This window comes from Amphibalanus amphitrite, unplaced genomic scaffold (genome assembly GCF_019059575.1).
Source record: "Amphibalanus amphitrite isolate SeventyFive unplaced genomic scaffold, NRLGWU_Aamphi_draft 000281F_arrow, whole genome shotgun sequence".
In the NCBI taxonomy this organism is placed as follows: Eukaryota; Metazoa; Arthropoda; class Thecostraca; order Balanomorpha; family Balanidae; genus Amphibalanus; species Amphibalanus amphitrite.
This window is the reverse complement of record NW_024881776.1, coordinates 660,057-685,274: the sequence shown is the minus strand read 5'-3', so window position 1 is coordinate 685,274 and position 25,218 is coordinate 660,057. Positions and strand designations below refer to the sequence as shown.

Below are 25,218 nucleotides of genomic sequence, written 5' to 3'. Positions count from 1 at the left end.
ACGTATAAAGAGTGCCGCAACATTATACTAAGCCGACACGGCAGAGAACCGAGACAGCGCCATCATACGTCATGACCGCAGGTTGTTTCTTCATTAGACAAACACTATTCGTTAGATAATAACGCTCACGGCGAGATCACATGTGGAACCCCGATTTCAGCCCCTCCGCGACGTGTGCTGCTCCCCACCCTGGGCTCTGGGGCGCGAGCTCCGCCCTCCGTTCACCAGGAATGTCGGCACCGCCGGTTCATTCTAGACCCGCCCCCTAGGGCGCTGTTGGCTGCGCAGATAAGGTAAATTAATTATGACGGTCGCGTTCCCAGCCATGGAGATTGGAGAACCGTCTGAGTTGTCTAAGGCCTGACCCTGTCGGGTATGCCCACCAAAACGACTCTCCTCTCGGTTCTCTTCGCAGGTGTGTTTAAAGACAGAATACCAGCAGTTGTGCGAAGGAGTGCCTTGCCATTGCTTGACGTACCCGGCGCCTATGCTGTAAATAACGTACTCGGAAGAGAGAAGAGGAGAGTGATGTGGAGGGGAGGGCAAACGGCACGCCAGCCACGTCGTCATCGCACAAAAAAGTTCAACTGCGCAAAGATATGAGAAAAACCAACCGGAGATTAGGGAAGGCATCGGATGACGTTAAATTTTCCTCACAACCTGACAGAGTCAGCTCATGAGGCAGGTCGTAGGGAGCAACGACCCCACGGGAACGTCAATCTCTGATGAGGCTGTTGATAACGTCAAACGGCCGCGGCGGTGCATCCAAACGACTTCTCGCGAAGGTTCTCTCCCAACAGGCACGTCATAAACAGGTGGGTGCTGGGATTCCGTCCCTTCCACCTTAGGCGGAATGGCAGTTCAAAACATGCCCCAGGGCTGGACTACATTGAACTTCCCATCACGTGCCGATGTCCGTGAAGTTAGCGTCAGCAACAGCAACGAATACAGCGTCGGATTCAGAATCGCTTTAAAACATGCTATCAGGTCAATTGGGGGACGGGGAACACGAATATGACATTTATTTTGCCCTAGCTCCCTTCCTTCATCCCTTAATCGTCCCTTAAAGGACGGGGCGCGTCAAAAGTGCCCCAAGGCTTCGTCTGATCGCCAAAATAATGGTCGCAATCGATTCCTCGGGTCAATATCTAACCTCAGTCGAAGGTTCCAGACCTGTGGCTCCTATCCCTCATCCCTTAATCGTCCCTTAAAGGACGGGGCGCGTCAAAAATGCCCCAAGGCTTCGTCTGATCGCCAAAATAATGGTCGCAATCGATTCCTCGGGTCAATATCTAACCTCAGTCGAAGGTTCCAGACCTGTGGCTCCTATCCCTCATCCCTTAACCGTCCCTTAAAGGACGGGGCGCGTCAAAAGTGCCCCAAGGCTTCGTCTGATCGCCAAAATAATGGTCGCAATCGATTCCTCGGGTCAATATCTAACCTCAGTTGAAGGTTCAAGACCTGTGGCTCCTATCCCTCATCCCTTAATCGTCCCTTAAAGAACGGGGCGCGTCAAAAGTGCCCCAAGGCTTCGTCTGATCGCCAAAATAATGGTCGCAATCGATTCCTCGGGTCAATATCGAACGTCAGTCGAAGGTTCCAGACCTGTGGCTCCTATCCCTCATCCCTTAATCGTCCCTTAAAGGACGGGGCGCGTCAAAAGTGCCCCAAGGCTTCGTCTGATCGCCAAAATAATGGTCGCAATCGATTTCTCGGGTCAATATCTAACCTCAGTCGAAGGTTCCAGACCTGTGGCTCCTATCCCTCATCCCTTAATCATCCCTTAAAGGACGGGGCGCGTCAAAAGTGCCCCAAGGCTTCGTCTGATCGCCAAAATAATGGTCGCAATCGATTCCTCGGGTCAATATCTAACCTCAGTCGAAGGTTCCAGACCTGTGGCTCTTATCCCTCATCCCTTAATCGTTCCCTAAAGGACGGGGCGCGTCAAAAGTGCCCCAAGGCTTCGTCTGATCGCCAAAATAATGGTCGCAATCGATTCCTCGGGTCAATATCGAACGTCAGTCGAAGGTTCCAGACCTGTGGCTCCTATCCCTCATCCCTTAATCGTCCCTTAAAGGACGGGGCGCGTCAAAAGTGCCCCAAGGCTTCGTCTGATCGCCAAAATAATGGTCGCAATCGATTTCTCGGGTCAATATCTAACCTCAGTCGAAGGTTCCAGACCTGTGGCTCCTATCCCTCATCCCTTAATCATCCCTTAAAGGACGGGGCGCGTCAAAAGTGCCCCAAGGCTTCGTCTGATCGCCAAAATAATGGTCGCAATCGATTCCTCGGGTCAATATCTAACCTCAGTCGAAGGTTCCAGACCTGTGGCTCTTATCCCTCATCCCTTAATCGTTCCCTAAAGGACGGGGCGCGTCAAAAGTGCCCCAAAGCTTCGTCTGATCGCCAAAATAATGGTCGCAATCGATTCCTCGGGTCAATATCTAACCTCAGTCGAAGGTTCCAGACCTGTGGCTCCTATCCCTCATCCCTTAATCGTCCCTTAAAGGACGGGGCGCGTCAAAAGTGCCCCAAGGCTTCGTCTGATCGCCAAAATAATGGTCGCAATCGATTTCTCGGGTCAATATCTAACCTCAGTCGAAGGTTCCAGACCTGTGGCTCCTATCCCTCATCCCTTAATCATCCCTTAAAGGACGGGGCGCGTCAAAAGTGCCCCAAGACTTCGTCTGATCGCCAAAATAATGGTCGCAATCGATTCCTCGGGTCAATATCTAACCTCAGTCGAAGGTTCCAGACCTGTGGCTCTTATCCCTCATCCCTTAATCGTTCCCTAAAGGACGGGGCGCGTCAAAAGTGCCCCAAGGCTTCGTCTGATCGCCAAAATAATGGTCGCAATCGATTCCTCGGGTCAATATCGAACGTCAGTCGAAGGTTCCAGACCTGTGGCTCCTATCCCTCATCCCTTAATCGTCCCTTAAAGGACGGGGCGCGTCAAAAGTGCCCCAAGGCTTCGTCTGATCGCCAAAATAATGGTCGCAATCGATTTCTAGGGTCAATATCTAACCTCAGTCGAAGGTTCCAGACCTGTGGCTCCTATCCCTCATCCCTTAATCATCCCTTAAAGGACGGGGCGCGTCAAAAGTGCCCCAAGGCTTCGTCTGATCGCCAAAATAATGGTCGCAATCGATTCCTCGGGTCAATATCTAACCTCAGTCGAAGGTTCCAGACCTGTGGCTCCTATCTCTCATCCCTTAATCGTCCCTTAAAGGACAGGGCGCGTCAAAAGTGCCCCAAGGCTTCGTCTGATCGCCAAAATAATGGTCGCAATCGATTCCTCGGGTCAATATCTAACCTCAGTCGAAAAATCCTGACCTGTGGCTCCTATCATTCATCCCTTAATCGTCCCTTAAAGGACGGGGCGCGTCAAAAGTGCCCCAAGGCTTCGTCTGATCGCCAAAACAATGGTCGCAATCGATTCCTCGGATCAATATCTATCCTCAGTCGAAGGTGTCAGACCTGTGGCTCCTATCCCTCATCCCTTAATCGTCCCTTAAAGGACGGGGCGCGTCAAAAGTGCCCCAAGGCTTCGTCTGATCGCCAAAATAATGGTCGCAAACGATTCCTCGGGTCAATATCTAACCTCAGTCGAAGGTTCCAGACCTGTGGCTCCTATCCCTCATCCCTTAATCGATTGCGAGGAATCGATTGCGACCATTATTTTGGCGATCAGACGAAGCCTTGGGGCACTTTTAACGCGCCCCGTCCTTTAAGGGACGATTAAGGGATGAGGGATAGGAGCCACAGGTCAGGATTTTTCGACTGAGGTTAGATATTGACCCGAGGAATCGATTGCGACCATTATTTTGGCGACCAGACGAAGCCTAGGGGCACTTTTGACGCGCCCCGTCCTTTCAGGGACGATTAAGGGATGAAGGATGGGAGCTACAGGTCTGGAACCTTCGACTGAAGTTTGATATTGACCCAAGGAATCGATTGCGACCCTTATTTTGGCGATCAGACGAAGCCTTGGGGCACTTTTGACGCGCCCCGTCCTTTAAGGGACGATTAAGGGATGAGGGATAGGAGCCACAGGTCTGGAACCCTCGACTGAGGTTAGATATTGACCCGAGGAAGCGACTGCGACCCTTATTTTGGCGATCAGACGAAGCCTTGGGGCACTTTTGACGCGCCCCGTCCTTTAAGGGACAATTAAGGGATGAGGGATAGGAGCCACAGGTCTGGAACCTTTGACTGAGGTTAGATATTGACCCAAGGAAACGATTGCGTTCCTTATTTTGGCAATCAGACGAAGCCTTGGGGCACTTTTGACGCGCCCCGTCCTTTAAGGGACGATTAAGGGATGAGGGATAGGAGCCACAGGTCTGGAACCTTCGACTGAGGTTAGATATTGACCCGAGGAATCGATTGCGACCATTATTTTGGCGATCAGACGAAGCCTTGGGGCACTTTTGACGCGCCCCGTCCTTTAAGGGACGATTAAGGGATGAGGGATAGGAGCCACAGGTGTGGAACCTTCGACTGAGGTTAGATATTGACCCGAGGAATGGATTGCGACCATTGTTTTGGCGATCAGACGAAGCCTTGGGGCACTTTTGACGCGCCCCGTCCTTTAAGGGACGATTAAGGGATGAATGATAGGAGCCACAGGTCAGAATTTTTCGACTGAGGTTAGATATTGACCCGAGGAATCGATTGCGGCCATTATTTTAGCGATCAGACGAAGCCTTGGGGCACTTTCGACGCGCCCCGTCCTTTAAGGGACGATTAAGGGATGAGGGATAGGAGCTACAGGTCTGGAACCTTAAACTGAGGTTAGATATTGACCCAAGGAATCGATTGCGACCCTTATTTTGGCGATCAGACGAAGACTTGGGGCACTTTTGACGCGCCCCGTCCTTTAAGGGACGATTAAGGGATGAGGGATAGGAGCCACAGGTCTGGAACCTTTGACTGAGGTTAGATATTGACCCGAGGAATCGATTGCGACCATTATTTTGGCGATCAGACGAAGCCTTGGAGCACTTTTGACGCGCCCCGTCCTTTAAGGGACGATTAAGGGATGAGGGATAGGAGCCACAGGTGTGGAACCTTCGACTGAGGTTAGATATTGACCCGAGGAATGGATTGCGACCATTATTTTGGCGATCAGACGAAACCTTCGGGCACTTTTGACGCGCCCCGTCCTTTAAGGGACGATTAAGGGATGAGGGATAGGAGCCACAGGTCTGGAACCTTCGACTGAGGTTAGATATTGACCCGAGGAATGGATTGCGACCATTATTTTGGCGATCAGACGAAGCCTTGGGGCACTTTTGACGCGCCCCGTTCTTTAAGGGACGATTAAGGGATGAGGGATAGGAGCCACAGGTCTGGAACCTTCGACTGAGGATAGATATTGATCCGAGGAATCGATTGCGACCATTGTTTTGGCGATCAGACGAAGCCTTGGGGCACTTTTGACGCGCCCAGTCCTTTAAGGGACGATTAAGGGATGAATGATAGGAGCCACAGGTCAGAATTTTTCGACTGAGGTTAGATATTGACCCGAGGAATCGATTGCGGCCATTATTTTAGCGATCAGACGAAGCCTTGGGGCACTTTCGACGCGCCCCGTCCTTTAAGGGACGATTAAGGGATGAGGGATAGGAGCTACAGGTCTGGAACCTTAAACTGAGGTTAGATATTGACCCAAGGAATCGATTGCGACCCTTATTTTGGCGATCAGACGAAGCCTTGGGGCACTTTTGACGCGCCCCGTCCTTTAAGGGACGATTAAGGGATGAGGGATAGGAGCCACAGGTCTGGAACCTTTGACTGAGGTTAGATATTGACCCGAGGAATCGATTTTGACCCTTATTTTGGCGATCAGACGAAGCCTTGGGGCACTTTTGACGCGCCCCGTCCTTTAAGGGACGATTAAGGGATGAGGGATAGGAGCCACAGGTCTGGAAGCTTCGACTGAGGTTAGATATTGACCCGAGGAATCGATTACGACCATTATTTTGGCGATCAGACGAAGCCTTGGGGCACTTTTGACGCGCCCCGTCCTTTAAGGGACGATTAAGGGATGAGGGATAGGAGCCACAGGTCTGGAACCTTCGACTGAGGTTAGATATTGGCCCGAGGAATCGATTGCGACCATTATTTTGGCGATCAGACGAAGCCTTGGGGCACTTTTGACGCGCCCCGTCCTTTAAGGGACGATTAAGGGATGAGGGATAGGAGCCACAGGTCTGGAACCTTCGACTGAGGTTAGATGTTGACCCGAGGAATCGATTACGACCATTATTTTGGCGATCAGACGAAGCCTTGGGGCACTTTTGACGCGCCCCGTCCTTTAAGGGACGATTAAGGGATGAGGGATAGGAGCCACAGGTCTGGAACCTTCGACTGAGGTTAGATATTGACCCGAGGAATCGATTGCGACCATTATTTTGGCGATCAGACGAAGCCTTGGGGCACTTTTGACGCGCCCCGTCCTTTAAGGGACGGTTAAGGGATGAGGGATAGGAGCCACAGGTCTGGAACCTTCGACTGAGGTTAGATATTGACCCGAGGAATCGATTGCGACCATTATTTTGGCGATCAGACGAAGCCTTGGGGCACTTTTGACGCGCCCCGTCCTTTAAGGGACGATTAAGGGATGAGGGATAGGAGCCACAGGTCTGGAACCTTCGACTGAGGATAGATATTGATCCGAGGAATCGATTGCGACCATTGTTTTGGCGATCAGACGAAGCCTTGGGGCACTTTTGACGCGCCCCGTCCTTTAAGAACGATTAAGGGATGAATGATAGGAGCCACAGGTCAGGATTTTTCGACTGAGGTTAGATATTGACCCGAGGAATCGATTGCGGCCATTATTTTGGCGATCAGACGAAGCCTTGGGGCACTTTTGACGCGCCCCGTCCTTTAAGGGACGATTAAGGGATGAGGGATAGGAGCCACAGGTCTGGAACCTTCGACTGAGGTTAGATATTGACCCGAGGAATCGATTGCGACCATTATTTTGGCGATCAGACGAAGCCTTGGGGCATTTTTGACGCGCCCCGTCCTTTAAGGGAGGATTAAGGGATGAGGGATAGGAGCCACAGGTCTGGAACCTTCGACTGAGGTTAGATATTGACCCGAGGAATCGATTGCGACCATTATTTTGGCGATCAGACGAAGCCTTGGGGCACTTTTGACGCGCCCCGTCCTTTAAGGGACGATTAAGAGATGAGGGATAGGAGCCACAGGTCTGGAAGCTTCGACTGAGGTTAGATATTGACCCGAGGAATCGATTGCGACCATTATTTTGGCGATCAGACGAAGCCTTGGGGCACTTTTGACGCGCCCCGTCCTTTAAGGGACGATTAAGGGATGAGGGATAGGAGCCACAGGTCTGGAACCTTCGACTGAGGTTAGATATTGACCCGAGGAATCGATTGCGACCATTATTTTGGCGATCAGACGAAGCCTTGGGGCACTTTTGACGCGCCCCGTCCTTTAAGGGACGATTAAGGGATGAGGGATAGGGGCCACAGGTCTGGAAGCTTCGACTGAGGTTAGATATTGACCCGAGGAATCGATTGCGACCATTATTTTGGCGATCAGACGAAGCCTTGGGGCACTTTTGACGCGCCCCGTCCTTTAAGGGACGGTTAAGGGATGAGGGATAGGAGCCACAGGTCTGGAACCTTCGACTGAGGTTAGATATTGACCCGAGGAATCGATTGCGACCATTATTTTGGCGATCAGACGAAGCCTTGGGGCACTTTTGACGCGCCCCGTCCTTTAAGGGACGATTAAGGGATGAGGGATAGGAGCCACAGGTCTGGAACCTTCGACTGAGGTTAGATATTGACCCGAGGAATCGATTGCGACCATTATTTTGGCGATCAGACGAAGCCTTGGGGCACTTTTGACGCGCCCCGTCCTTTAAGGGACGATTAAGGGATGAGGGATAGGAGCCACAGGTCTGGAACCTTCGACTGAGGTTAGATATTGACCCGAGGAATCGATTGCGACCATTATTTTGGCGATCAGACGAAGCCTTGGGGCACTTTTGACGCGCCCCGTCCTTTAAGGGACGATTAAGGGATGAGGGATAGGAGCCACAGGTCTGGAACCTTCGACTGAGGTTAGATATTGACCCGAGGAATCGATTGCGACCATTATTTTGGCGATCAGACGAAGCCTTGGGGCACTTTTGACGCGCCCCGTCCTTTAAGGGACGATTAAGGGATGAGGGATAGGAGCCACAGGTCTGGAACCTTCGACTGAGGTTAGATATTGACCCGAGGAATCGATTGCGACCATTATTTTGGCGATCAGACGAAGCCTTGGGGCACTTTTGACGCGCCCCGTCCTTTAAGGGACGATTAAGGGATGAGGGATAGGAGCCACAGGTCTGGAACCTTCGACTGAGGTTAGATATTGACCCGAGGAATCGATTGCGACCATTATTTTGGCGATCAGACGAAGCCTTGGGGCACTTTTGACGCGCCCCGTCCTTTAAGGGACGGTTAAGGGATGAGGGATAGGAGCCACAGGTCTGGAACCTTCGACTGAGGTTAGATATTGACCCGAGGAATCGATTGCGACCATTATTTTGGCGATCAGACGAAGCCTTGGGGCACTTTTGACGCGCCCCGTCCTTTAAGGGACGATTAAGGGATGAGGGATAGGAGCCACAGGTCTGGAACCTTCGACTGAGGTTAGATATTGACCCGAGGAATCGATTGCGACCATTATTTTGGCGATCAGACGAAGCCTTGGGGCACTTTTGACGCGCCCCGTCCTTTAAGGGACGGTTAAGGGATGAGGGATAGGAGCCACAGGTCTGGAACCTTCGACTGAGGTTAGATATTGACCCGAGGAATCGATTGCGACCATTATTTTGGCGATCAGACGAAGCCTTGGGGCACTTTTGACGCGCCCCGTACTTTAAGGGACGATTAAGGGATGAGGGATAGGAGCCACAGGTCTGGAACCTTCGACTGAGGTTAGATATTGACCCGAGGAATCGATTGCGACCATTATTTTGGCGATCAGACGAAGCCTTGGGGCACTTTTGACGCGCCCCGTCCTTTAAGGGACGATTAAGGGATGAGGGATAGGAGCCACAGGTCTGGAAGCTTCGACTGAGGTTAGATATTGACCCGAGGAATCGATTGCGACCATTATTTTGGCGATCAGACGAAGCCTTGGGGCACTTTTGACGCGCCCCGTCCTTTAAGGGACGATTAAGGGATGAGGGATAGGAGCCACAGGTCTGGAACCTTCGACTGAGGTTAGATATTGACCCGAGGAATCGATTGCGACCATTATTTTGCCGATCAGACGAAGCCTTGGGGCACTTTTGACGCGCCCCGTCCTTTAAGGGACGATTAAGGGATGAGGGATAGGAGCCACAGGTCTGGAACCTTCGACTGAGGTTAGATATTGACCCGAGGAATCGATTGCGACCATTATTTTGGCGATCAGACGAAGCCTTGGGGCACTTTTGACGCGCCCCGTCCTTTAAGGGACGATTAAGGGATGAGGGATAGGAGCCACAGGTCTGGAACCTTCGACTGAGGTTAGATATTGACCCGAGGAATCGATTGCGACCATTATTTTGGCGATCAGACGAAGCCTTGGGGCACTTTTGACGCGCCCCGTCCTTTAAGGGACGATTAAGGGATGAGGGATAGGAGCCACAGGTCTGGAACCTTCGACTGAGGTTAGATATTGACCCGAGGAATCGATTGCGACCATTATTTTGGCGATCAGACGAAGCCTTGGGGCACTTTTGACGCGCCCCGTCCTTTAAGGGACGATTAAGGGATGAGGGATAGGAGCCACAGGTCTGAAAACTTCGACTGAGGTTAGATATTGACCCGAGGAATCGATTGCGACCATTATTTTGGCGATCAGACGAAGCCTTGGGGCACTTTTGACGCGCCCCGTCCTTTAAGGGACGAATAAGGGATGAGGGATAGGAGCCACAGGTCTGGAACCTTCGACTGAGGTTAGATATTGACCCGAGGAATCGATTGCGACCATTATTTTGGCGATCAGACGAAGCCTTGGGGCACTTTTGACGCGCCCCGTCCTTTAAGGGACGATTAAGGGATGAGGGATAGGAGCCACAGGTCTGGAACCTTCGACTGAGGTTAGATATTGACCCGAGGAATCGATTACGACCATTATTTTGGCGATCAGACGAAGCCTTGGGGCACTTTTGACGCGCCCCGTCCTTTAAGGGACGATTAAGGGAGAGAGAGAGAGAGAGACCATTTATTCAATAACAAACAGATGAATATAACAAATAAAGTATGCAATTGGCGCAAAAGTGCTACGCACTTAAATCATGGCGCCGCTTGCTAAACGAGAAGTACTTAACGTATTTAGCAACAATAATAATGATGAAACACAATGGAACAAGAAGAACGGAATAAAAATATTTATGTTGCAAAACAAGTCAAAGTGATCGTCGATCGACCGGACCGCCCAAGCCCGGTAACGCTCCGCGACCCCGGCGGCACTGCAAGGCTGCCCCGCACCGCGCCCACTCGTCCGACCACGGTAGTGGTGAGGATTGGGACTGGGATGTTGTATTTTATAAGCGATGGGTATGGATGATGAAGGATTGGACAGCGGTGGCAACCACACGGCCCTCCTCACGACTCAGGTCTGTACCGTGGATAAGGATGTCGAGTTGTTTGGAGGAAGGGAGAGTGGAAAAGTCAGTGCGGATGACGGGCGACACGGTGTTGTAAAGAATGTTTCGCTGAGTATGATAAAGTGGACAGGAAAGTAGGAAATGTTTTGTGTTCTCAGAATTATAGCCGCAAGTGCAAGAGGGTGAATTAGCTTGTTGTATGGAGAAAAGATGAGCATTAACCCGCGCGGGGCTGGGGGGGGGGGTAAATTTTACCCCCCCTCGCGAATTTTTGCGATATCTCAAAAACGGCGGCGCGCAGCGCCGCCAAACTTTCAGTACCTTTTCTTACATCAATTTGACACGTTCCCTGAAAATTTGAGCGAAATCCGTCGGAAATTTTTTGAGTAATTGACGTTTTAGTGACGTCATGTTCGCCATTTTCGCCTCAAAAACGGCAAAAGTTCAAACGCCGCTAACATCTTCATTTTTAAAGGAATCAAGACGTAACAAAAAAGGTTATACGTAATTTTACTTTGTCTATCAAATGGCTATCTCGGTTTTTTGAAAATTTTGGATTTTGGCCTAAATTTTTTTTCAAAAAACTGACTTTTTTGGGAAAATCATTATAAAATCCAAAATTTTGAGTCTATCGAAAAAACCGGAATATATGTCAGAGAAGTGGTCTATGTGCACCTACATACCAAATTTTAGAAGAATCGGTTCAAAAATGTGGGAGTTATTCAAAATTTTATGACGTCACGACACACAAAATTTTTGAAAAATGACTTTTTTGGAAGTTCTAGACCTCGTACGGAAACAAAAATAGCATCATTCGATTCGCCGTGAAAAACTGCATCAGATAGACATCTTTTTAGGCCTTAACAACCAACTTCAAAATTTGACCTCACTTGACCTGACCTTGACCTGACCTCGACCTGAAATTCATCCAGAGGTGGTCCATATCACTTATTGAGTGTGCCTATTGAATTCTATGGGTAAAATGACCCATAAAACATGTGTCGCACATGCCCTTTTCTATATTTTGTTTTTTGGTGACCTGACCTGACCTGACCTGACCTTGACCTTGACCTCTGAATGATATTGTATGCAACTAATATTGTCTTGGTAGCCTAAGAACACGTTTTGGGCGATCAGTCTCAGTCCATGACTCCATTCTTCGGCAACTACGGTGCAAGGCCGATACTGTAGAAACTTGCAATTTGTACCCTTGACCTGACCTTGACCTTGACCTCAAATTTTAAATTAAGTACATGTTTTTAGTAGTTCGTGATGAGAGCTTTCGATTGGCGTTTGAATTTTCCAAATCGGACCATTAGTTCGGGAGATAACAGGGGGGGTAAAATTTACCCCCCCCAGCCCCGCGCGTTCGGCTGGAGACCCCAGCCCCGCGCGGGTTAAGTTTTGAAGTATTCAGTCGTAGTTTTGTGTGTAAAATGTTGCCTGTTTTTGTGCCTAGGAAATAATACAGAGGTGGACGGGGTTGTGTAATCAGTTCTTTTAGGTGTTTTTTAAAGGTAAAGTAGTTATTGTTTGTGCGTAGATGTTCGGGCAATGTGTTCCAGAGGCTTGTAGAGGATGGGACGAAGGATCGGTGATAGGATGTGGTTCTGGCCAATGGTATTGTTTGAGCTGAAATATTTCGTAAAGTTCGTGTTGTGTTTTGCTGTCTTGTGTTAGGAATAATGGTCTTAATAAATTCGGGAACTATAGGATTGAATATTAATTTGTGATAAAACTGAAGTTTGTGGATTTTCCGTCTGTCGGTCAAAGAAGTCCATCCTAGTTCTCGTCGCAGTCCGTTGGTCGATGTCCGAAGTCCGGTCCCAGTGATCAGTCGTGCTGCTCTGTTTTGTGCTTTTTCTAGTCGCATGCCGTCAGTCGTTGTGATGTGTCCGTCGTAAGTGATGTCACAATAGTCGAGGAAAGGTTGAACGTAAGTAATATAGAGAGATAGAAGCATTCCTTTAGGTATGTGTTTTGCTATTGGGTATAAAGGGCCCATAGAACGATTAAATTTTAGAAGGACGTCATTAATGTGTGTGTGAAAGCGTAGATCTGTGGATAGTGTGAGGCCGAGATGTTTATGGTCATTTACTATTGGAATGGGGTTACCGCCGAAAGTAAGGGTTGGTCGATTAGTTTGTTGTCGATGTGAGAAAGTTTGTTGTGTGGTTTTCGTTGCATTGAATGTTATAGCCCATGTTTGTCCGTAGTTGTGTATGATGTCTAGGTCTTTCTGTAGTGTCGTTTGTGCGTCGTGAAAGTTGTCAGTTGGAGAGTAAGACGAGTATAAAGAGCAGTCATCGGCATAAAAAAGCATTTTGTTTGTGGTTTTGTCACATAGTCCGTTTAAATATAAAATCGCCAGAAGTGGCCCTAAAACCGATCCTTGCGGTACCCCAGCGTCAAGTGTCAGTGTCTGTGATGTAATATTATTAATGTCAACTGTCTGCTGTCGGTCCGTCAGATAAGATTCAAGCCACGTCAGTAAGTTGTCCGTTATTCCAAACTCCTTTTTACACTTAATAAGAAGACCCTTGTGCCAAATCTTTTCAAAATATCGAGAAATGTCTAAGTATATTATGGTGAAGTCGCGTCCGTTGTCGAGAGATTTGTACAGTAAGTCTGTCATGTATGTAAGTTGCAGTTGAGTGTTGTGTCCTGGTCGGTATCCACTTTGTCTGTCGGTTAGAAGCGAAAATTCAGTAATGTGTTGATATATATGAGCGAATATAATTTTTTCAAAAACTTTTGATATGCACGGAAGTAAACTGATTGGGCGATAATTATTTAATTCAGACGGAGTTCCCTTTCGCTTAAATATTGGTCGAACTTTAGCCTTTTTCCAAGATGTGGGGTATATTCCGGTGGTGAGAGATTTGTTAAAAAGTTGTGTCAAAGGTTCGTAAATCAGTAATGCTGTCATTTTTAAAATTTTCGTAGGCAATCTGTCTGAACCACAAGCTTTATTAGCGTCTAAGCTGTTCAGGGTTCGAAGGACTTCACCAGGGGTGATGTCAATGCTGCTGAGAGTGGGTACTGGTTCAGTGTTTCTTGCTGTGTATGTTTGAAGCTGTGCAATGTGTGCGTTTGTGATGTCAAGTTGTGTTTGTGAGGCAAAGTATGTATTCAGCATGGTGGCTTTGTCAGTGTCAGTTGTCGCTGTTGTGCCATCGTGTTGTATGAGTGTCGGTATGGAATGGTTTTGTTTATGACCTGTTATGTCTCTTAAAATTTTATGATATTTGTGAGGGTCGTGTTTGTTCTGAAGTAGAAGTGATACTTTATTTTTTAAATGTTCGTCGTAAAGTTGTCTATTCAAATTTGTCACGAAGTTGCGTTGGGTTTTCCATTTTGCCCACGCTTGTTTGTCGGTTTTTCGTTTTCGGGCAGCATTAAATAAACGTTCACGTTTCCTAATTTCCTTCAGAAGTTCTGGTGTCACCCAAGGTTTGTCATGTCTTCGTTTGCTTTGTTTTATCGGTATGCACTCTTTGGCTGCGTCAATTATACGGTTAGTAAAATCAGTCGCTGCGTCATCAGTGTCCTTGTTAAGAATTGTTGTCCAGTCTGTTTGTTGTAAAATGTGTGTTAATTTATCGGCGTCTGTATTTGCATAGTCCCAGTACTCGGTTACATATTTGTCATCATTCCTTTCTCCCTGGATTGATAGCGTCACAAATACAGGAAAGTGGTCAAGTGTTGAAAATGAAGAGAGAAGTCCGCTATCAATGATAAATTTAGTATTGGATGTAAAAAAGAGGTCTCGTAGGTTGTATGTGTCATTTTCAATACGCGTAGGTTGGTCGATGAGTTGCGTTAGTCCAATGGTGTCAGTTGCGTCTCTTAATTTTCGGTCGAAAGCTGTCAGTCCACTATGTTGATAGGTATCTGGAGGGAGGAATAGGTTGCCAACATTTAAGTCGCCTGTCAATAATACATTTGGGGAGTAGAGATGTGCACGAGTCACACTGTCGGTTAGTCTGTCTATAAACTCTTCTTGTCGATGTGCTGGAATATTGGGTGGGAGATAGATTGAGCACAGTAAAAATGTAGAGTCTTTTGTTTTTATTTTTATCCAAATCCATTCTTCACCAGGCAATTCGAGTGAGGAAATTCTGGAAAATGTAAGTGAGCTGTGAATGTATACTGCCGTGCCTCCTCCGTGTCTGTCTCTGTGTCTTGTAATGGGTGGATGAAAATTGTCAATAGTATAAAGGTTCGGGTTAATTGAGGGATGAGGGATAGGAGCCACAGGTCTGGAACCTTCGACTGAGGTTAGATATTGACCCGAGGAATCGATTGCGACCATTATTTTGGCGATCAGACGAAGCCTTGGGGCACTTTTGACGCGCCCCGTACTTTAAGGGACGATTAAGGGATGAGGGATAGGAGCCACAGGTCTGGAACCTTCGACTGAGGTTAGATATTGACCCGAGGAATCGATTGCGACCATTATTTTGGCGATCAGACGAAGCCTTGGGGCACTTTTGACGCGCCCCGTCCTTTAAGGGACGATTAAGGGATGAGGGATAGGAGCCACAGGTCTGGAACCTTCGACTGAGGTTAGATATTGACCCGAGGAATCGATTGCGACCATTATTTTGGCGATCAGACGAAGCCTTGGGGCACTTTTGACGCGCCCCGTCCTTTAAGGGACGATTAAGGGATGAGGGATAGGAGCCACAGGTCTGGAACCTTCGACTGAGGTTAGATATTGACCCGAGGAATCGATTGCGACCATTATTTTGGCGATCAGACGAAGCCTTGGGGCACTTTTGACGCGCCCCGTCCTTTAAGGGACGATTAAGGGATGAGGGATAGGAGCCACAGGTCTGGAACCTTCGACTGAGGTTAGATATTGACCCGAGGAATCGATTGCGACCATTATTTTGGCGATCAGACGAAGCCTTGGGGCACTTTTGACGCGCCCCGTCCTTTAAGGGACGATTAAGGGATGAGGGATAGGAGCCACAGGTCTGGAACCTTCGACTGAGGTTAGATATTGACCCGAGGAATCGATTGCGACCATTATTTTGGCGATCAGACGAAGCCTTGGGGCACTTTTGACGCGCCCCGTCCTTTAAGGGACGATTAAGGGATGAGGGATAGGAGCCACAGGTCTGGAACCTTCGACTGAGGTTAGATATTGACCCGAGGAATCGATTGCGACCATTATTTTGGCGATCAGACGAAGCCTTGGGGCACTTTTGACGCGCCCCGTCCTTTAAGGGACGGTTAAGGGATGAGGGATAGGAGCCACAGGTCTGGAACCTTCGACTGAGGTTAGATATTGACCCGAGGAATCGATTGCGACCATTATTTTGGCGATCAGACGAAGCCTTGGGGCACTTTTGACGCGCCCCGTCCTTTAAGGGACGATTAAGGGATGAGGGATAGGAGCCACAGGTCTGGAACCTTCGACTGAGGTTAGATATTGACCCGAGGAATCGATTGCGACCATTATTTTGGCGATCAGACGAAGCCTTGGGGCACTTTTGACGCGCCCCGTCCTTTAAGGGACGGTTAAGGGATGAGGGATAGGAGCCACAGGTCTGGAACCTTCGACTGAGGTTAGATATTGACCCGAGGAATCGATTGCGACCATTATTTTGGCGATCAGACGAAGCCTTGGGGCACTTTTGACGCGCCCCGTACTTTAAGGGACGATTAAGGGATGAGGGATAGGAGCCACAGGCCTGGAACCTTCGACTGAGGTTAGATATTGACCCGAGGAATCGATTGCGACCATTATTTTGGCGATCAGACGAAGCCTTGGGGCACTTTTGACGCGCCCCGTCCTTTAAGGGACGATTAAGGGATGAGGGATAGGAGCCACAGGTCTGGAAGCTTCGACTGAGGTTAGATATTGACCCGAGGAATCGATTGCGACCATTATTTTGGCGATCAGACGAAGCCTTGGGGCACTTTTGACGCGCCCCGTCCTTTAAGGGACGATTAAGGGATGAGGGATAGGAGCCACAGGTCTGGAACCTTCGACTGAGGTTAGATATTGACCCGAGGAATCGATTGCGACCATTATTTTGGCGATCAGACGAAGCCTTGGGGCACTTTTGACGCGCCCCGTCCTTTAAGGGACGATTAAGGGATGAGGGATAGGAGCCACAGGTCTGGAACCTTCGACTGAGGTTAGATATTGACCCGAGGAATCGATTGCGACCATTATTTTGGCGATCAGACGAAGCCTTGGGGCACTTTTGACGCGCCCCGTCCTTTAAGGGACGATTAAGGGATGAGGGATAGGAGCCACAGGTCTGGAACCTTCGACTGAGGTTAGATATTGACCCGAGGAATCGATTGCGACCATTATTTTGGCGATCAGACGAAGCCTTGGGGCACTTTTGACGCGCCCCGTCCTTTAAGGGACGATTAAGGGATGAGGGATAGGAGCCACAGGTCTGGAACCTTCGACTGAGGTTAGATATTGACCCGAGGAATCGATTGCGACCATTATTTTGGCGATCAGACGAAGCCTTGGGGCACTTTTGACGCGCCCCGTCCTTTAAGGGACGATTAAGGGATGAAGGATAGGAGACACAGGTCTGGAAGCTTCGACTGAGGTTAGATATTGACCCGAGGAATCGATTGCGACCATTATTTTGGCGATCAGACGAAGCCTTGGGGCACTTTTGACGCGCCCCGTCCTTTAAGGGACGATTAAGGGATGAGGGATAGGAGCCACAGGTCTGGAAGCTTCGACTGAGGTTAGATATTGACCCGAGGAATCGATTGCGACCATTATTTTGGCGATCAGACGAAGCCTTGGGGCACTTTTGACGCGCCCCGTCCTTTAAGGGACGATTAAGGGATGAGGGATAGGAGCCACAGGTCTGGAACCTTCGACTGAGGTTAGATATTGACCCGAGGAATCGATTGCGACCATTATTTTGGCGATCAGACGAAGCCTTGGGGCACTTTTGACGCGCCCCGTCCTTTAAGGGACGATTAAGGGATGAGAGATAGGAGCCACAGGTCTGGAACCTTCGACTGAGGTTAGATATTGACCCGAGGAATCGATTGCGACCATTATTTTGGCGATCAGACGAAGCCTTGGGGCACTTTTGACGCGCCCCGTCCTTTAAGGGACGATTAAGGGATGAGGGATAGGAGCCACAGGTCTGGAACCTTCGACTGAGGTTAGATATTGACCCGAGGAATCGATTGCGACCATTATTTTGGCGATCAGACGAAGCCTTGGGGCACTTTTGACGCGCCCCGTCCTTTAAGGGACGATTAAGGGATGAGGGATAGGAGCCACAGGTCTGGAACCTTCGACTGAGGTTAGATATTGACCCGAGGAATCGATTGCGACCATTATTTTGGCGATCAGACGAAGCCTTGGGGCACTTTTGACGCGCCCCGTCCTTTAAGGGACGATTAAGGGATGAAGGAAGGGAGCTAGGGCAAAATAAATGTCATATTCGTGTTCCCCGTCCCCCAATTGACCTGATGGCACTTTTTGAAGCGATTCTGAATCCGACGCTGTATTCGTTGCTGTTGCTGACGCTAACTTCACGGACATCACGTGCCGGGCCGTGGGGTAGGATCGAGCAGAGTTAGGGTACACACTTGCTATGATAAAATATGCTAATGCATGGGCGATGGCTGCTACACACTCACAGGGCAATACATATGTGGAGGTTGGGCTTAGATGTGCGCACTATAAACATCAGCTCTGGCAGATCCATGGACAAGCTCATCTCAGATGCAAGATGAAAGTGATTTCGAAATGCTAATTACCATTCAACTGAAACGAACTTCTGATTCGCGAACAAATAATACATACATTTACTATTCCATCCACGTGGGTGACTCTGCTGATTTGCATGTCGCCGAAGTAGGAACCCGGTGAGGCAGGACTCACCTGATCTTGTTGTGACTGAGATCCAGGTAATTGATATTGGCGCCGTGCTGATCGGCCACGAAGTTTGATACATCGCGCAGCTCCCGGTAGGCCAGGCTGAGCGCCTTCTGGTCACCGCCCAGCGCCAGCTCGTGACGGAACTCCGTGGCGTCACCCATCTCTCGGCCACGCGGCACGGCGTCCTCTGACGGATCGGGCTGCAGCGACTGCAGGTGCAGCACCGTGGCGCTGGCACCGGCGGCCGCCAGCATGAACACTCGGTCCTCGGCGGTCTGCCTGTGCATGGCGATGGCGCACGCGGGGGCGGCGACGGCACCAAGCGCCGCCGAGGGCCCGGCGGCGACTGACGGCGGCTGGAGCGGCCGCCGTAAAGGCCGAGCGGCGAGCGGCGGCACGCGGGTACGTACAGCGCCTGGAGCTATCGGTTATATAACCGGCGCACTGCAGCCGACAGCCGACGCCGATCGGTTACTGGTTGGGACCAATGGAAGGGCGGCTCCAAAGCCTCTTGGCTCTTTTTTGTACCCGGCCTAAGCTATAGATGTTTGGCTTGCTCACCTTTTGGGCTCTGGCCGCCGGCTTACAAGTCAGATCACGCTCATTTGTGGTTTATACATTCGTGAATAGCTACCTGCCTACATTGAGGGTACCAAACATGTACTTTGATTTTCAGGCCAGGGTCAGGTCGAGGTCATCACAGGTCACGGAAATCTTATTATATCATGTGTCGGTTATGTGACACATGTGTTATGGTCCATTTAGGCCATAGATTTCAAATTCGGTGTCGCCTGTGTTTTTTGAGGCCATCTGCAGTTAAATATAGCTGAGGTCAGGTCACTTTCAGATCATAAAAGGTCAAATTTTCAAGTTGAAATTTTTCAACAAAAAAGTGTATCAGATGCAGTTTAAGCTCAGGAACACGATGGAGCTATTTATTTTGCTGTACCTACGATGTCAAATGCGTACTAAATAAATTGTTTTGAAAAATTTATAATAGTGAAATTTTTATTATAATGCGAATAACTTAGCTATTTTTGAAGATATCCGGCGAAAACTTGCTAGAGGCATGTGTTTTATCACATATATTCCGTTTTTTTCGAAATCCTACATCCAACGTTTTTTTCGAAAAGTCAAAAACTTTTTGAAAAAGATAAAGATACGTATAAATTTTTAATTTTTTAATATGAATACTTTTCAAAATTTTCAAAAATTTGAAAATCTGAGATGGCAGTTTGATAGCGCAGTCTATTTTGAGTCCTCTCATGCAAAGAAATTGGATCTAACTCACCAGTAAAGCGCCTTTTGGGGCGACTAACGGAGCGAGCGAGAGGGTGAGCCTTGCACGTGCGAAATTTCGAATTTTCGAGGGGGTACCTCCAACTGACTTGTGCACGGCACCCTACTAACCGGTCTCTAGCGATGTGCCAAATTTGAGCACAATCGGCCCAGCCGTTCTCGAGATCTGGAAGCGGCACCCTGCACGTGCGCACGTGCAAAATGGGTCCCAACTGACTTGTGCACGGCACCCTACTAACCGGTTGCTAACTGTGTACCAAATTTGAGCGCAATCGGTCGAGCCGTTCTCGAGATCTGAAAACGACCCCTGCACGTGCGCACGTGCAGCAGCACCCCAACTCTGGCACATGGACATGCAGTGCCTAGTGGGTGCCTACCTACATGCCAACTTTGAGCGCAATCGGCCAAGTAGTTACCGAGATATTGCAACAATTGCAAAACTGACACCTCTTCGTTTTGCACGTGGCACGTGCATAAGGGGTCACCCACATGCATCGGGAATAGTCCAATACTTGGTAGAAGGAATGAAGCTACCCTACAAAAATTACCGCATGTAAATCGGTCAAGTGGTTGCTGAGATATAAGCCTCGCAAAAGCGTCCGCACGGCCGGCCGGCCGGCCGGCCGCTCATACTCAGAAATTTCCGTTATTCTACGTAAGACTCCGCTCGCTTCGCTCGCTCCGTAATAAATTGAGCTCTTAGGAGCGATTCCCGTGGTTCAATATTTTGTGTCGAAATCGGCCGAAAATGACGTCACTCTGACGTCATTTTAGGCCGACCTATGGTATCTAATCTACGTAGTTAATAGTTTAACACAAGATGTCAAATTAATGCAGCCGAAGGTACTGAAAGTTTGGCGTCGATATGTCAAGTGGTTTAGAAGTTATTGCAGAAAAACAGGAGGTAGCTATGAATTTTGAATACTCCCCCCCCCCCCCAGTGGGGCGAAGGTTAAGGGGTCCAGAGTGGGCCAGGCGCTTCAAAAAAGCATAATTTAGTCGAATATCAGCTTCGGTGAAATTCCTTTAATTATGGCAAACAGTATTGTAAAAATGTCCAAAGTTTCCGAATAAGCAGGTTCTCTTTCCTCAATGTCAAGACAGGTAATGCTCTAGCGTCGCAATGTAGGAGTTCCCGGTTGGAGATGAAAATGACCGCTGTGTACCATATTCCGTTCCCCCGATTCGAAAGCTCTCAGCGAAAAATCAGTAAAGTTATTCCGTAGTCCGTACAAAATGGCTTTAAACAACAGCCGGCATTTCTGTGCAGTGTTTCTCGTGCTTAACCCGCGCCCGGCTGGGGGTCCTGGATTTCCACGCCCTGCTGGGGGGGGGGGGGGTCTGAACACCCCCCTTCTAACTCGGCTCCTGGGCCACGTAGCGATACGCGGAAGGCGGCGTTCGAAAGAGCGCCAAAAATAATGACGAAATCACTTCTGTCAATTTTTTGATCAGGTCAATGGTCAGGTCACCAGAGATCATTGAAGGCAAATTTTTGCCGATTTCCAGGTCGAATGTCGACAATTTCCAAGAAGCCAACGCATAGGGTAGACCGGGGCAAGTCGCCCCGCCGAGGTAAAACGCCTCACCGATGTTTCTCGGAACTGGCAGGGTTCTGGGGAAACATCATCTCTTCTATAAAACGTGCACTATATGATCATTATATGAGCAGACTGGAAAGAAATTGTGATGACTCTTTCGGGAGATATAGCCAAAAATGTGTTTTTTGAGTGATTTTTATGTTTTGTTGTCAGATTATGTATCATGGCGTTCTTTTATGGTCCACATGAGGTTAACGACTTTTATGTATTTTGAACAACTACACCTTTTTGCACTCAAAATAGGCATCTTTTCATTCAATTTCGGCGAATTGCATTCAATTTTAGCGATCTCTCATTTGCTTCGAATAGAGAGATCGCTAAAATTGAATGCAATTCGCCGAAATTGAATGAAAAGATGCCTATTTTGAGTGCAAAAAGGTGTATTGTCTAACGCTTATCATGCCGGGTTGGTTCGTGTCACGGAATATATAGTCTACGACATTCGACGACATTCGACATTCGACGACATTCGACGATTGTTAAAGGAAATAGTTCACTTTCACGAAATTATTTTTTTTGCAATGGATTTGTGATTTTTTATGTTCAAAATGATCAGCAAAGAAAATAAAACCTTTTTACAGCAAAAGATTATTTTCTATATTTTTGATATAGGAAGAACTTTTCAGTTTCTGTAAGGCACCGCGATCCAGTATGAAAAGAGCATGGGTCCCCGAAAATTCTTCAGAACTAGAAAAATTATCGCGGCCACCGGCATTTGGGCGATCTGCTCGTGCTTTTGTTACTGGAGCGCCTCACTGGAGCGAATTTCTCTAGAGTTCTCGTAGATAATTTCTCTAGTTTCTGAAGAATTTTCGGGACCCATGCTCGTTTCATACTGGATGCGAATATATGCAAGGCACACATCCTCAACGCAAGACACATTTTTCGGGACGAGAAATAGAATATCTTTGCCTAGGGTGATCGTTGGGCTGTAAAAGCTCCTGATTTATGCTCGTCTCAGCCCAAGCTACGGAACTGCTATTCCAGTTCAAAACCCATGTTAAAATGTGAACTATTTCCTTTAAGAAAAAATGTATAAAATGTCTAAAATGTTAAGAAAATATATGAAAATGTAAACCCACGTGGAAAGAAATTCATCCGCATCCTCCGCATCTCCGGATATTCATCCGGCAAAATTCTTGATTTTTGGTTACACACGTGGCAATGCTAATCGAAGCTCCTGTCCATTCCATGTCGTAGACTATATATTCCGTGTTCGTGTTAAATTATGTCTTGCTGGAGTGCAAGGCGTTGTTCTCTGACCGAACTACGTGATGGGGTAAAACGCCCCAGTAGGTCGCGGGGCAAAAAGCCCCTGGGGCGTTTTACCTCATGTGTTGTTCGGGCTACCCACTTCCTTATGTTCGGTAGCTGGCGAACAGTAAGTTTCTATGCCTTTATGTGTATTTTTCTCAGCAACTGGATGGCAAAGGAAGTATTTTGTTAACATTTCCATTACAATAATTTATTACTTGGTCTTATGAGGTAGGTGAAAAACCTGCTCATACAATAGTGTCATAGCTGAGCACCTGACAGGATGGAATGTGCTAACTTCAGTGCCGTGCCTCCAGAGGTCTAACGGACCTCTCACATAAGATTTAGCCAACTACCATGTTAAATCTTTAATCTTAAGTATGGGGCTACTTGCCCCAGGCCGTGGGGCGTTTTGCCCTGGGGTTGGGGCAAAATGCCCCATTTGCAGTTGCTTCACAAATCACTTCCTAGCTTGGAGTCCGATCATAAGTGAATCAATTTGAGGGGTGCAATTTAAAGTAAAATGTCCAAAGAACGCATTGAGCACAAATTTGGCCTTCCAGGTGATGTGGGACAAAAATTATGCAGCAAAATAAATTATCTGGGGCGTCTTGCCCCAGGCTACCCTACCTCGGGAACCAATAGAGCTACAGCGCCGCGGAAAAGCGCATTCGATGACCCTATTAACGCCCTTTCTGAGCAATTCCTCAGATTTGACCTAACGTCAACGGTGTTGCCTGCAGGGGGCAAAAACTGCAAAAAAAAACGATTTTTTCGGAAACAGTTTTTTGCAATAACTTTTGACCCAAGCCTTGTACGAGCTTACTTTTACCGGCATCGTGTTCCTCTCGTCAAGACGCATCGAATGAACTATAACTTGACCTTGAAAGGTCAACTTGAAAATTTGACCTCAGGTCAAGGTCATGACCTGACCGGAAAGGGTCATGTTGCATATCAGTCGATCCATATCGTCTAGCTGAGCACATCTAAGGCGTTTTCATCGCTCTAGCATGCCTCTATCAAAAGTTATTTGCGAAAAACTGTTAACCCTAGAACGCCTAGGGGGGTTGTATCAACCCCCCCCCCCCTGAGTTTTTTTTCGAAGTGCACGCTAAACGGCTTGTCGTAGCGGGCTGAAATTTTCAATACCCTCTGGGGCAACCTTTGCGCATCTTTTGCCGAAAAAAAAATTGATCGGGTCATGTCAGGTCACGGAGTTATGACGTCATAAGAGGTACAGCCTCTGGCCGACAGTTACCAAACGTGTGCGCTGAATCCCTAGGTTTTCTGCCGGTGATACCCACATTGTTTGATCATGATGAAACTTCCCATGCATGTTGGGGCAAGCATTGGCTATCGTGTGGTGCAAGAAAATTGACCGGGTCAGGTCAGGTCACGGAGCTATGACGTCACAAGAGGAACAGCGTCCGGTACTATTTTTGAAAAGCGCCCGAACCACTATTTTGCTAATTCTTGTCACCTCAATGGGAATATGCAGCAATATTAGCTTCTCTAGGGAGCAAATGGACCTCCCAAATCCAAAAATACAATCAGATTTCAAAAATTTAAATTTTGATTTTTCGAATTTCTGCCGCCGACTGTGACCTTGCCGACTTCCGGCGCTCCCAACGCGCCATTTTTAGAGCTAGGGAAACGAAATACATACCAAACGATAGAGAATTGATCAAGGAACACGATAGTGAAGGTTTCAAGTCGATATCTCCCACCGTTTTGCCGCAATCGCCGCGGAAAGTTGAAAAAGTTTGATTTTTTCGGAAAATTTGACCTTTGACCGGTCATAAGTAGGTCAAATGTTGACCTAGGACCAAAAAATATACCACCAATCGCGAGATCTCGTTGAGAGCAATCCGTTGGTTTTTTCCGCTAAGCTCTACGACCTTCCGTTTCGAAACGCCAGGGGGGGGGTCGTAACAACCCCCCCCCCCTGGTCGTTCGTGTTATGAGAAATGGCCTGGTCGTGCGAGGGTTAAATAGGTATCATTCGTGACCTAAGATGACCTCAGGGTATAAACAGGGGTCACAGACACCATTTTCATGTTCAGTGTGTCTAAACCACTTGTAATTCAGTGTTTGGGAGTGTTTATAATGTCTTTCGTCCAAAAGAGGCGCATTTCAATTTTTTCCCATTGACTTATAGGTAATGGGGAGGTCGCAAAATTGACCTGATCTTAGGTCATCGATATCAAAATTCTGAGATATACATTTTGTACATGCTATTGCTCTTAGCAATCGCTAAAAGTTTCAAAGCTATCGGTCACTCGGTGTAGCTATGGCAGTCGGCAGACATTGAAACTTTTTATGAGGTGAGGTCACTTCAAGTAACCTGGTGACCTGACCTTGAATGACCTTGATCTGAAATTTTCACAACATGTGTAGAATTGATGTATGATAAGGTGTACCAAAAACGGGGGCGCGGAGCGCCGCCGTGTTTGAGATATTCGCGAAAAACCACAATTGGGGTGTTCAAACACCCCCCTCAGCAGGGCGAGGGTTAAATTATCGGATTCGGAAACTATTTCATGTTTACC

General features: G+C 48.2%; 1 protein-coding gene across 1 annotated transcript in view; it reads right to left on the bottom strand.

Moving 5' to 3' along the window:
- The window catches only part of LOC122387308 (leucine-rich melanocyte differentiation-associated protein-like), a 35,511-nt gene extending 16,628 nt beyond the window's left edge, over nt 1-18,883 (bottom strand). The window contains exon 1 of the mRNA XM_043377408.1: nt 18,519-18,883. Coding sequence (XP_043233343.1) covers nt 18,519-18,802 — 284 coding nt within the window. The 5' untranslated portion in view covers nt 18,803-18,883. The remainder of the gene's footprint in view (nt 1-18,518) is intronic.
- Nucleotides 18,884-25,218: the final 6,335 nt, after the last annotated feature.